This window comes from Rhineura floridana, chromosome 4, assembly GCF_030035675.1.
Source record: "Rhineura floridana isolate rRhiFlo1 chromosome 4, rRhiFlo1.hap2, whole genome shotgun sequence".
In the NCBI taxonomy this organism is placed as follows: Eukaryota; Metazoa; Chordata; class Lepidosauria; order Squamata; family Rhineuridae; genus Rhineura; species Rhineura floridana.
Window position 1 is genome coordinate 101,022,600 of NC_084483.1, and position 14,307 is coordinate 101,036,906.

General features: G+C 46.9%; 1 protein-coding gene across 10 annotated transcripts in view; it reads left to right on the top strand.

The window, feature by feature from the left end:
• Positions 1-14,307, top strand: part of LAMA2 (laminin subunit alpha 2) — a 748,112-nt gene that overhangs the window by 383,612 nt on the left and 350,193 nt on the right. For all 10 annotated transcript variants that reach the window (XM_061623807.1, XM_061623808.1, XM_061623810.1 and 7 more), the window contains 2 exons: positions 6,984-7,085; positions 8,795-9,006. In XM_061623807.1, the coding sequence (XP_061479791.1) occupies positions 6,984-7,085; positions 8,795-9,006 (314 nt within the window). The remainder of the gene's footprint in view (positions 1-6,983; positions 7,086-8,794; positions 9,007-14,307) is intronic.

The following is a 14,307-nucleotide window of genomic DNA, read 5'->3' on the forward strand; positions in this document are numbered from 1 at the left end:
GTAGTGCGGGGAGCTGGAGCACGGGGGCTGAGGCTACCCATGCTACAGCTGATTGTGCCACAGGCTCCTGCCAAAAAATCACAGAAAAGTAGAACATCAATCAGCTGTAGCATGGGGAGCTTCAGGGGCCAAACGCTGTCAGCTGGAGCTCCCCATGCTACAGCTGATTGATGTTCTGCTTTTTGGCAGTTTTTGCTTTTTGGCGGGGGTCTGGTCCCTAACTTGCCGTATGAGTGGGGCCCTACTGTACTTGTACTGGGAGTGCAGGATAATGTATAACAAATGATAGTGGAAGACAGTACATTATTCCCTTTGGAACAGCCTTGAAGAATGTCCACATAATGTTCTCAGTCAACAATATGGATAGGAATGAGAAATGTGGGGAGAGAAATGTAAAGGAGAGGGAGAGAGGGAGAGGGAGAGATTCTAAAACTTATACCTTTGCTATACTTGAATATGAATTATGGCTTAACTTAGTCTTCTAAACTGCTGTGTTCTTTTCTCTGAATACTTTCACTTGTGATTTGGTTTTGATGTTGCTCCTAAGAACAATTTGCGTTGTCTGCTATTTTCTGGAATGCTGTGAGCAGCATCTTTAAAATTGTCAATGGTTAACAAATATAAATATAGAAGAAAAATTCATTACAGGGTCAAAAGATGCCTTGAGGTTATTTGCCTCATATTATTTTAAAGCAATGAAGAAATGTGAAGGAAAAGGCAGCATTCAAATAGATATGTCTGTAAGATAACAAAGATTGCAGCCCACAGCTGGGAAATGAAGAGGCAAGACATGGTGAAGTATGGGTAAATCAAGGGTCACGTTTATTTAAATTAAGCCAATGAAGTGCTTGATTGTATAATAAATGATCTGCAGAGAAAAGTGCAGGACCTAACTCTTATCCATTCGGGTGAAGACACCCTGCCATGGAAAAGGGGGTGGTCCGAGACCAATCCTCTTCTCCAGGCCCCATCCCTGCAGAGTGATTAGGGAGGCGTTCCTGCTCCACCCCCCTCAGGGCCACACAACTCTGAGTGGGTGTTACAGGTTAGCCTCAAAGATGAGCCTTATCCTGCCAACAGGCCACACAACCCGGAAGGCAGGCCTCAGTACCCACCGATCACCTTAAAGAGTGCCTAAGGGTGCTCACCAAACACTACCCTGTGAAATTCCCGTACATATCCACCACAGAAGAGGACAAGCCTCAGCTTAGTCCCTATTCCCCCACTTGTGACAAATAATTTCATGCAGGGCACTCTGCAGATCAAACAGAAACAGATTATTACCCAACTCAGACATATGAACACTGTCTGGCCTGTAAAGATCAGCCCTTCCACACTTCACCCCTGGGTGATGTATTACCTCACCCTGCCAATCGGCAAGAGGGAGCCGGATCTCCCTATTTACCTTCTTACTAGCCTTGTTCAGGCTTCTGGGGTCCATTACCACCCTCCAAATCCTCCTGGGGAGGATATCAGACCAAACAATCACAGTCCCAGGCCACCTTCTATGTATGGCCTCAAAGACCAGGTAAGCCTGAATGATAAGGGCTTTTCCTTTCAACATTCCCAGGTCATTGCCTCCCAAATGAACAACCAAAACCTGTGGAGGGTGCTGCACCAATGAAGCATCAAAAAGTGTTGGCAGGAGGTGTTCCCACAGCATCCCACGTCTACCCAGCCACTGGACCGAAGTGAAATGGCTGAGCCCAAACTGGGTTCCATGCCTGGTCTGTGATGCCCTCTTGGCGCAGAACACCATGCTGTGGCCACAAATGAGTACCTTAACTCTCTCCAGCACCCTCCAACCTGTTAAAACAGAAACAACAATTAACAATACCCTCATTAGCGCAACAGTCAACATGGGCCCTTGATTGGCCTAACGTAAGCCCAGAAAGCACCCGATCGCCAGCGCCCCACTGCCTGAATCACAGTGCTCCCAAATCCCAGGGTAGATGCCATGGAAAAAGTGTGTACCAAACACCCTGGGATCCAGACCCAAACATGACAAAGCCCGTCTAGTGATAGACCAAAACTGGAACTTAGTCAAAGGCTGACCGTCCCAGTGACAAAATAGGAAGCCCCCAGATGTACCCCTAATTCACAAAAATGAACCCAAGGTCTGGACTGGACACAGCCCATCAACAGCCCTACCTCCAAAGCCCAACCAGACCTGCATTTCTTGAAGAGGCAAGCAACTCTCCCATGTGAAAAGCTCCCCAAAATGCTATAACAGCAACTGCATGAAATAAAACTGCCTCATAGCTGGAACTACATAAAGACACCCAAAGCCCATGAAATCACAGCAAAATCTCTGGTGAGATAGGGCAACGAGTGTCTGGTGCAGGAGGATGACCCCTAGTGTACCCTTCGAGCATCTTCCTTATCCTAAAATCACCAGACAAATCAGGAACACCCCTAACTTTGGCCAGAAATCCAATTCCTGCCAACTTACCCCTAATGGTCTTCACTGAAAGTCCCTGGCAGTGAAGAGCCATTCAAAATTCCACAAGCCAATCCACTGGGATAGGCCAAATGAGAGAATACGAAAACTGTCAAATTCCTTACCTGCTCTCAAATAGGAGTTTCTTGTGCTGGTGGCAAGGAACAACATCATGGCTTTTTCAGCTTCAAACCACCGAGTTCCCACAGCGCCACTGGCATTGGCTCTGGCCAAAGGACCAACTCCCGAAAATGTAACATCGGGTGGCGAGAGAGGGCATCAGCCACGCCATTGTCCAGACTAGGAACATGGCGAGCAAGAAAAAGAATATTAAATTTAAGGCACTGCGTTACAAAAGCATGAACCAAAACCATCACTCTAGTACTTTTAGAGGTAAGAGAGTTGATAACGTGCACCGTGGCCTGGTTATCACACCAAAAATGCACCACAGAGTTAGCCAACTCAGACGCCCACAGATACAGAGCAACTACTATAGGAAAAAATTCCAAAAAGTGATGCCAGCCTCTGCCCAAGCCACCAGCCATGCCCCTGCACACCAGCTGTTCCAGAAAATAACCCCAAGACCTAAAGCCCTAGTGGCATCAGAGTGAACTTGCAACTCCGCTTCCAATAACAAATCCCTACACCAAAAAAAAACCCCATTAAACTAATCCAAAAATCCTGTGCAAAAATGCTCTGCCCGGTGCTATGACCCTACACACAAAATTTAAATGCCCTACCAATTCCTGAAGCTCCCCGAGGGTCACCTTCCTAGCATCCCTCATGGTATCAACCCTATGTTTCAACTCCCCTAATTTGACTGCTGGTAAATGACAAGCCTGTGCTACTGAGTCAAGCTCAATACCCAAAAAGGTGAGCATAGGTGAAGGGCCCTCAGTTTTTCCCTGGCCAAAGGCACCCCTAACTCCTCTGCCAACTGCCCAAACACAGCCATAAGCTGACTACACTGCTGTGAGCCAGAAGGGCCAGCAAAAAGAAATCATCCAAGTAATGCACTACTGCATTAGAGCCAGCTTGCCTCCTGAGAGCCCACTCAAGGAATGTACTAAAGCATTCAAAAGCGGAACACAAAATAGGACATCCCATGGGCAGAGCTCAACCTACATAAAACAAACCCTTAAATAACCCCCCCAACAGATCAAAATCCAAAGGGTGGACTGGCAGGGGGCAAAAAGCTGACTTAATATCACACTTACCTATGTGAGTGCCTGGGCCAAAACACCAAATCAGCTGTGCTGTCAAAGGAAGCATAACGCACCGAACACAAATGCTCAGGAATAGCATCATTCACTGACTGCCCCCGAGGGTAAGACAGGTGATGAATGAGGCAGTATTGTCCAGGATCTTTTTTAGAAACGATGCCCAAAGGGTAAACCTTTAAAGTCAGCATAGGAGGGTCATCAAACAGACCCAAGAACCATCCCTCAGCTTCCTCCTTATCTATTTTCTCCTGCACCACTGTCTCCATTCCATCTACCGATTTTAAATTCCCTGACATGTATGGCCTATGCTCCCCAACAACTGGAATCCTAAAACCAAAAACAAAATCTTCCCCCAAGTAAACGGCATCTGCCTAGGATACTGCCATAGCAAATGCAAAAACTTCCAAATATTAATTGGGGTGGGGCCCCTTACCTGAAGGCTGCCCCCCAGATCCGGGCTTTTTCCACCTCTGAAAACCCTTAAACCCTCAAGCCCTAGAGCAGCTGGTAAAAGGGTGAGAGCCAGCGCAGATGCAACACTCATGCCTAAGTTTACATAGGTTTCTGTTGCAAAAGCCCTTAGCACTGAACTCCCAACAGAGCTGGTGGGGTTGAACCCTCTGCCCCATGGACCCACGGGAAGGTGCCACAGTGGCAGACTTACCCAGTAAATGCTCGCTATCTGCCCTATCCCCTTGCATGGGCCAGGCTGCAGTCATGAACTGGAGCCACAACTCTGGGTCCTTTCTGTCCCAATGTAGGTTCACATCCACTGCTGCTCTCCTCCTAAATAATTCATCATAGGCCAGCCACGCTGACCCCATGAATTCAGTATACGCCCTAAATATTATGTCTAGGTATTTTACCAAAGCTGCCCCCCTCATAGGCTGTCACTGAATCTCTACCCCCATTTAAATTAAAAAATCCTGCCATCCAATTACCCCAGGTGCTATCCACCTTTTTCTTTTTAAATTTCTCATTGTCTTTTTCCTCCTGCTTATCCTTGCCCTTCTGCTTGGGCTCTCAATATAACAGGGAAAACACAACTATGTATTTCCCCTTCCAAATGCGCTCCCGTGTTGCCAACAACAAGTGAGCCCCCAAAGGAGCTGACATCTCCCCAAATGGAAACACATCAGCCCGGACAAAAGACAACGGGTCGGCAATGAGGTAGGCTGCCCCTGCAGAGGAGTGCCCACAGGGGTCCAAACCTGTCTACAGGCATCATCCATGGGATGCTGCTGGGCACCCTCTCTATATCCAGCTGGTACCGTGCCTGAATATGCCATGCAAGGCCACCCCTGAGCAACTCCCCATGGCATAGCCCAAGGCCCCATCCCAGGATACCCAGGCATTCCTCACACATTACCTTGAGAAGTGGACTCACCATAACCCTGCTGAGATACAGCAGCCTGCACCACAGGATTCCCTACAACCACCAACGCCCTCAGGTGCTGAATACACAGGTCCAAATTGGCCTGACGAGCCCTCCAGTGCAGCTAAACAGTCTAAAACAGAATCCCAATCATCATCATATTGACCCATCGTATCCTGTTTACCTTTAGCCACCTTAGCTTTCTTCCGCATAATCTCCTGAGGTTGCCTGCTCAACCTCTCCAGAGACACAATAAAGGCTAACCCTGAAGACACAGCAGGCTCCTCATCCTCTGAGGATGAGGTCTCCTGGGGGGGGGGAAGAGGAGGCCGCTGAGCAGACTGCTTCAGGGCCTTCCCCTTCCCCTTCAAGCCACCTATATGCTTCTTAGGAGGCATGCTACAACAAACCCAACTGACCAGAAAGGAAAACTGGGGGCCTCTCCAGACACACCTTCCCAAAATGGCTGCCTTTAGAGCTGCCCTCCAAAATTGCCATCCTCCAAATGACCTTCCCAAGATGCCACCTTCAAAATTGACCTTCCCAAATTGGCCACCTGCAACTGACTTACCCTAAATAGCCACCCTAGTAATGACCTTCCCAAAATGGCTACCTAGGCAATCCTCCCAAAATGGCCACCGCACATAAGGCTGCAAAATGGCCGCCTTGCCAAAAAGGCCACAAGATGGCCACCTAGCCAAAGAAAGGCCCAGTCACACAGCAGCCCACAGCCTACAAGGCAACAAAATGGCTACCACAAAAACAACTCCCAACAGCCGAACAGGTTCTCCATAGGCCAGCCAGTCCCAGCGTATCATCCCTGCTCCACGCCTCTCAGGCCTTAAAAGCCTACTAATGCTGTTGAGAGCGAGGCCTCCTGACAGCCTGAGCCTGCAGGCCCCGTCTATCACCCCCCTGACTCCAAACCTTGCACACCCTCAAGCCTGCCAATGCCACTAGCCGCTCCACTGCCACTGTGATCCGTGCTGCTGCTGCAAGCCATTCCACCGCCACCCTGATCTGCGCCACCACCGCAATCTGTGAGCCACTCTGCCTCCGCCCTGATCCACGCTGCCGCTGCAATCCGCAGCCGCACCATGCAGGTTCTCTCCTCCACCTTGTGCTCCAACGGAACAGGCTGCAAGCCAAGGCAAACCAGGCACAGGGTAACTCACAACCTGCTCCACTGTCACGCAAGGCCAGAAAGAGTCCAAGGGGGGGAGCAGGGCTTAAATAGCCACCCTGCCCTGCCCCCTGCACAACACAGTGTGTGTGGCACGCCGCCATCAAAAAGGAGGCTTTGAAGCCATGCCAGGTCTCCCCGACATGGCTGCAAAGGGCTGCCATCACCAGAGCCCTTGGGGACAGATCCCCTCCATTTTAGGTTATACTTCACAAGAAGCATTCAGTAGTACCAGCTGAGTCCTCCAAGCTGCATCGCTCTGTGCTACCCTTGAACCTGGAAATTTTAGAGGAGGAAAGAGGACAGGATAGAACAGGCACATACATCCCCAATTCCTCCAGCTATGTCTAGCAGTTTAGTATCCTCCAAATACTATAGCTTGTGTTTTAGAGATTTTAATGAGGAAAATGAGCCAAAAATGTTATGGTACAGCATATGTTATGGTTTAAAAAACAACGCTGTTTATATCAGACATTTTGGAAAGAAAAAAATGTCATGCATGGTTTCCAGCCTTTAGCAATGTCTGAAAGCACTTCCATAAGAATGGCTTATTTGAAGCACTGGAGAGAGGGGGGGAGGGGGATTGTTGTACAGGAAAGGAGCAGTTCATAATCATTCTTACTTGGGGCTCTATATCATTCACATGTCCTTTCACTATACAAGTCCTTCCCCTTGAAAGCACTGTAATTGGAAAAGAGTCATTCAAAATGGTTAAAGGCATGTTTTCTGCTATGTAATCAGCATCATTCTTCTTTACCACAGATAACAGCTGCTGGAGGACATCTGAAATTTACCATTTCTTATGACCTCATGGGGGAAGAAGATGCTGCAGAAGCAATGCTGCAGTCTGATGTCATCATAGAGGTAGAGTATTATCCCATCTCTTGAGATGTTCAGTGAATTACTAATAGCACACAGGCATTGGGCTAAAAAAAGAAGCTAGCTATAAGACCCTTCCAATCTAAATTTCAGTGGTGGGGAAGACAGCAGATAAGAAAAGTATCTTAGAATAGTAGAGTTGGAGGGACCTGTAAGTCCATCGAGTCCAACCCCATGCTTAATGTAGGAATCCAACTTAAAGAATACCCAATAGGTGGGTATCCAGCTGCCTCTTGAATGCCTCCAGTGTTGGAGAGCCCACCGCCTCCCTAGGTAATTGGTTCCATTGTTGTACCTCTCTAACAGTTAAGAAGGTTTTCCTAATGTTCAATTGAAATCTGGCTTCCTGTAACTTGAGCCCATTATTCCATGTCCTGCACTCTGAGATGATTGAGAAGAGAAGAAACAGTCAAGAGTAATAGGATGAATATGTGCAAATGCAGCCACATTTTCTTAGGTTTGGTTTTCATTTGGGGTGATGATAACTAAAGGCCAAATGGGTAGGGAACCCCTTTCCCCCAAGGACTGCAATCCCTCAGTGGCTGGGAACTGCATACCCCAAAGTGACCAGAGCCAAAAGACAGACAGACAGACAGACAGACAGACAGACACACACACACACACACACACACACACACACACACACCAAACATATTAACACAATTGCACACCTTCAATGTGCAAACACAGTCACACACAATGAACACACCATTCATGTACACATACACACATATAGCACCCCACATAGCACCCCATTAATTGCTGCTCATCTGTTTCTCAGTTAGTTAGCAGAATAAAAGGATGGGCAGGAGTGGAGTTTAAAACTCTCATCCTGCAATCCCCCCCCTCCAAAAAAAGAAAGAGTCTTGGTGAACCACTGTTTTCAGCGGTAGCTGAAAGGGGAGGGGCACAGAACATTCCCGGTCTTTCTGATATTGGCAATACTCTCCCCATCTCCCCATTCAGTTGCCATTTGAAACAGTGGCTCCAGAGGATTGCACTATGTTATCCCATTTGGACTGCCACCAAGGAGGGGTGAGGCCCAAGAGACTGACAGGCTGGACAAAACAGCTAAAGCCACTGCTTCCACACCTTAATAATAAATATTATTTAATAATAATAAATATCACAGAACATGTAATACAGTGCACAGGCAAGCATGCTTAGGTCCCATTGAATTCAGTAAGAGCTAAGGATGCTTAACTGAATGTATGATGAAGCCCAAAGACTTCACATGAAGAAAGATCGTTACAAGTAAGGCCCATTTATTTCAGTGAAAATTACTTCTGAATACGTTGTTTGAGATTACAATCTAAATATAATAAATAAATTCACTGGAATATGTTCTGTGGAGGTAGATTACACTATTTTAGATAGCTTCATTTATTGCTATTGTAAAACTATGATAATGGGCCACAGAATTCTACATTTTTTCCTGAACATGCAAAGCATGAATGCATGACATTGGTTTCCAACAGATAATCTGAATTTTGCATGCATTACTTCATTCCATTATTATCCAAGTTTCCACACTAGTAAAAATATCAAATACTAGAGAGTGTGTCATGTGTATGGAATTTGCCTTACAACATTTTTTTCTTTTTTACCAAAGTGCTGCACTCTTTATAATGATGTGCCATCATGTGCCAGTTCTTTAAAATATTATCATCCTTAACATTTATCATAATTATTAGGGAAGCGGCTTGAGAATCAGCACATCACAGGAGGGAATTCACTTGAACCCATTTGAAGAACACAATGAAGAAGTGTTGCTGAAGCACAACTCATTTATTCTGCATGGCACTGACTCTCCGGTCAGCAAAAGGGAATTCATGACTGTGTTGGCAAATATAAAGAGACTCCTTATAAGAGCTACATACAGCTATGGGATGAATGCCATCTACAGGTAATTGTTGAAACAGCATTTGTTCTGTCTGCAGTTCTGTGTAGGAGGTTAATCACAATCTTTCTTGATGTCATCTTCATTTAATTTCAGGTAGTTTTTTTTTTTTTATCAGTATCAGTATTTTTTAACATCCAGTGGCAAATACAACATTGGTGAAATTTCCTTAATGGTAGAGAACAAGAGGGATTTTTTTTTTAATCAAACTATTTATTCAAATGTAACACATTAATGTGTTGATTTCCCAGTCATTCAGCTTCACAAATGATATGCGCTGCAATAAATGGGGCAGTAATACTGGATATGATCCGTATCCAGTGCCTGGGTATTGATTTGCACTGAGATTCCTAATTGTATCATCATCACTAATAATTTCACTGATGCCCCAGTGACAAAGCTGGCAAACAATTTGAGCTTGGATACAAACTCCTGTTTTATTGAGAGTCTTAAAACAGTTTCAAACCATTTGCAATTTGTTTGTAAACATTTGTGCATGTTTTTAGAATAGGCTTTGGTTCCTGATGACTAGCTTGCCCTTAACTGGATAGCTTGCACAAAAGAAGGCATACTTTCTAAGCCGCTGATTTGAATCCTAACACTTTTTTTGTGGGGAGTGAGATACCTTTTCCACTGCAACCTTCCATTATGTGGATTCTACCTCTGCTTTTCCCATCCTCTCACCCGACTTATACAAATGTTTACAGATCCAGTCTCTAACTATTATGTTCTCTGACCAAAAATATAATTGTACGTAGTAAAGGTTCAGAATAATTATCCACACCACTGAACAACAATATCCATATCAGAAATTGAATTTGGTGGATTATATCATAGCATCCCTGCTCTTACTAAAGCATTTAACTTAATTTTATTTTGAATCTTCCCTATCTTTGTCAATATCAGCTTTTGCCAAATCATCATGTGACACTGCCAAGAAACACCCTTTACTTTCATCTGATTAAATGTCTGGTTCATGCTTCCTTTCACTACTGCTACCTTATGTTAAGTTATGTTATGTTTAGCTGTTGTATATCCTATTGTGATGCACTCATCTTTGTCAAAATTGCTAGGATAGCCCATTGCAGTAAATATGCTAAACCTAACTTCCTGAAAATGCTAAACCTCACATCTGATGATCTTTCACTGCAAATTGAATACAGATTCCTTACCATTAAGTTCTCTCCTTGGCTTTCCTCTTACCACTTTTTGTTTCTCCTGTTTCTTTGTGCACCCCACTTGAGTCTACATTTGCTGTATCTCTTCAACCTTCACTCATCTCAAGGTCTTTGATCTCTTTGTCAGATCAGCCTATGCTCCATGTTTTTCTTTTGAGTATGGAACTTGCTTCTCAAACACTTACGCTGTTTCACTTCTTCCTTAATTTTCAAAATCCTTCTCAAAATGTAATTCAGTTTCATGTCTATGCTACCTCTTGACCTTTATTCCATGACTAACTATTGTTGCGCGCCTCCCCCAATCTCCGAGCGGTGAGATTTCAGGGGGTCCCTGCGCCCAATCAGGGTTTGGTTTCCTTTGGGAAGAAGGTCAGCGGAGACTGCAGTGTCTTTATGAAATATGGTTTATTTATTTACACACATTCCAACCTGAGCTTAGGATGGAGGGATTCAAGGCATCAGCTAATATTTATTTTATTTTTATTTATTTATTTATTTATTTTCATTTCTAAACCGCCCATAGCTAATAGCTCTCTGGGCGGTGTACAAAACAAGATTAAAATACAATATTAGAATAAAATCAGTAACAAAGAGCAACAGAATTAAACTAAAACATTAAACATAAAAACATGAACATTAAAATGCCTGGGAGTATAACCAGGTCTTAACCTGGCGCCTAAAAGAAAGAACCGTAGGCGCCAGGCATATCTCCTCTGGTAAGCTGTTCCACAGTTCGGGGGCCACCACAGAAAAGGCCCTAGATCTAGTAACAATCCTCCGGGCATCCTGGTGAGTTGGTACCTGGAGGAGGGCCTTAGATACTGAACGAAGTGAATGGGTAGGTTCATAGCGGGAGAGGCGTTCCACAAGGTATTGCGGTTCCACACCGTGTAAGGCTTTATAGGTCAAAACCAGCACCTTGAATCTGGCTCGGAAACAAATAGGTAGCCAGTGCAAGCGAGCCAGGACAGGTGTTATATGCGCGGACCGATTGGTCCTCGTCAACAACCTGGCTGCCGCGTTTTGCACTAGCTGAAGTTTCTGAACAGTCTTCAAGGGCAGCCCAACATAGAGCGCATTACAGTAATCCAGTCCAGAAGTTACCAGAGTGTGAACAACTGAGGCGAGATCATCACTGTCCAGATAGGGGCATAGTTGGGCTACTAAGCAAAGATGGTAGAACGCATTCCGTGCCACCGAGGCCACTTGAGGCTCAAGCGACAAAGAAGGGTCAAAAAGGACCCCCAAACTACGAACCTGTTCCTTCAAGGGGAGTGTAACCCCATCTAGGACAGGAGAAACATCCACCATCTGGGCAGGGAAAGAGCTCACCAACAGTGTCTCAGTCTTGTCTGGATTGAGTTTCAGTTTATTAGCTCTCATCCAGTCCATTATCGCGGTCAGGCAACGGTTCAGCACATCAACAGCCTCACCTGAAGAAGGTGAAAAGGAGAAGTAGAGCTGCGTGTCATCAGCGTACTGATGGCAACGCACTCCAAAACTCCTGATGACCGCACCCAGAGGCTGCATGTAGATGTTAAAGAGCATAGGGGACAAAACTGAACCTTGAGGAACTCCACAATGGAGAGTCCAGGGTGTCGAGCAATGTTCCCCAAGCACTACCTTCTGGCAACGATCCGCTAAGTAGGAGCGGAGCCACTGCCAAGCAGTGCCCCCAACTCCCAACTCCGCGAGCCTCCCCAGAAGGATACCATGGTCGATGGTATCAAACGCCGCTGAGATATCAAGGAGAGTCAACAGAGTCACACTCCCCCTGTCCCTCTCCCAACAAAGGTCATCATACAGGGCGACCAAGGCTGTTTCAGTGCCAAAACCGGACCTAAAACCGGATTGAAACGGATCCAGATAATCGGTTTCATCCAAGAGCGCCTGGAGCTGGCCAGCGACCACCCGCTCCAAAACCTTGCCCAAAAAGGGACATTTGCCACCGGTCTATAGTTGTTCAACACATCTGGGTCCAAAAGAGGTCTTACTACTGCCTCCTTGAGACAGCCAGGGACTACGCCATCTCTCAAGGAGGCATTTATTACCTCCTTGGCCCAGCCGGTGGTTACAGCCCTGCCAGTCTTCACCAGCCAAGATGGGCAGGGGTCCAGAGCAGACGTGGTCGCCCGCACCATTCCAAGCACCTTGTCCACTTCCTCGAGCTGCACCAACTGAAATTCATCCAATAATAAAGGACAAGGCCGCGCTCTGGACACTTCAATGGATTCATCTGTCATAACATCAGAGTCTAAGTCCCGACGGATGCATACAATCTTGTCCTGGAAGTGCTCCGCAAATTCGTTGCAGCGGGCTTCCGATGTTTCCTTAATATCATGAGGGCCAGAATGTAGGAGCCCTCGTACCACCCTAAAAAGCTCCGCTGGGCGGCAAAGGGATGATCTAATGGTGGTAGCAAAATAAGACTTTTTCGCCGCCCTAACCGCTTTTATGTACAACTTAGTGGAAGCACTTACCAAGGAATGATTACATCCATCAGGAGTTCGCCTCCACCTGCACTCTAGCCTCCTTCTCTCTTGCTTCATCACTCTCAGCTCCGGGGTATACCACGGTGCTGTATGAGTTCTGCACCGAAGGGGGTGCGCGGGAGCGATCATGTCGATGGCCCAGGTCATCTCCGTATTCCACAGGTCAACCAAGGCCTCAACAGGAGCACCAGTGCTATCAGCCGGAAAAACTCCCAGAGCCCTCTGGAAAGCTACAGGATCCATAAGCCTCCGGGAGCGGACCAACTTAATAGGTCCCCCACCTCTGCAGAGGGAAAGGGCTGTCGTGAGTCTAAAACTCAGCAAGTGGTGATCTGTCCATGACAATGGAGTAGATGAAAAATACCCCACCCTCAGATCACCATCTCCATGACCAGTGGCGAAGATCAAATCAAGAGTATGTCCTGATACATGTGTCGGGCCAGTAACAATTTGAGACAGCCCCATGGTTGTTATGGAGGCCATGAAGTCCTGAGCCACCCCGAACAAGACAGCCTCGGCATGGATGTTGAAATCCCCCAGTACTACAAGTCTGGGGGACCTCAACAATACCTCCGAGACTATCTCAGTCAGCTCAGCTAGGGAAGCCGTTGGGCAGCAAGGTGGGCGGTACACCAACAGTATTCCCAGTCTGTCTCCTTGGCCCAGCACAAGATGAAGACACTCCAAACCAGTCGCCATCTGGACAGGGTGCTTGGTGAGAGAGAAAGAACTCCTATAGACCACAGCAACCCCACCTCCCCGGCCCTCAGATCTACCACAGTGCTGCACCGAATACCCAGGTGGGCAGAGCTGGGAGAGAGCAACTCCTCCCTGCTCACCCACCCAGGTCTCGGTAATACATGCAAGATCGGCACCTTTCTCCACGATCAAATCGTGGATAAGGGGTTTTTTATTAGCGACTGACCTGGCGTTTAAAAGCAGCACCTGGAGATCCGAGAGCTGGCTGACAGTACAACCAGCAGTCCTGTGGATATGAGGAGAACCGGAACAAGCCACAGACACAACTTGTCTGGGACGAGTTCCCCTTACCTGGCACGTTCTCCTCCCAACACCATACCTCCCATTACCCGTCACCACGTTAATTGGGCCCCCCGAAACTCCCCTTGCTAGGGCCAGAGTATGTTCTCCCAGGCACATCTTAAAATAAAACTAATACAACAAAACACTAAGAAACAACACACAGCACAAATACACACATCCACTCAATCTCATTCACACAACAACCAACCAACAAACAACAACAATTAAATACAGCCAAGCAACAACAATAAACAACAACATTAAAAGCCCTCCTCCATAACAAGCCTTGTCTACAGGAAATATCGCCAACGGTGCTGGAAAAATGTCCCTCATACGTTCTCCTGCCGCTGCCGTCGCCGCCAGCCAGACCACGACGACAACCTGGCCTTCTCCTGCGGTGCTCTCACCACCGCCAGGCCAGGATGTCTATGATAGAACCGTTCCGTGCGGCAGTCTCTCGTCGTCGTCCCTCCACGCCGGGCCATCCCAAATCGCGCCCAGAGCCCAACCAGCCTTGTCAGTGCTCTCACCACCGATGGGCTGCTACACGGTCCCTGGGCATTCACTCGAGCATCCGCGCCGTTCTCCACACCCCG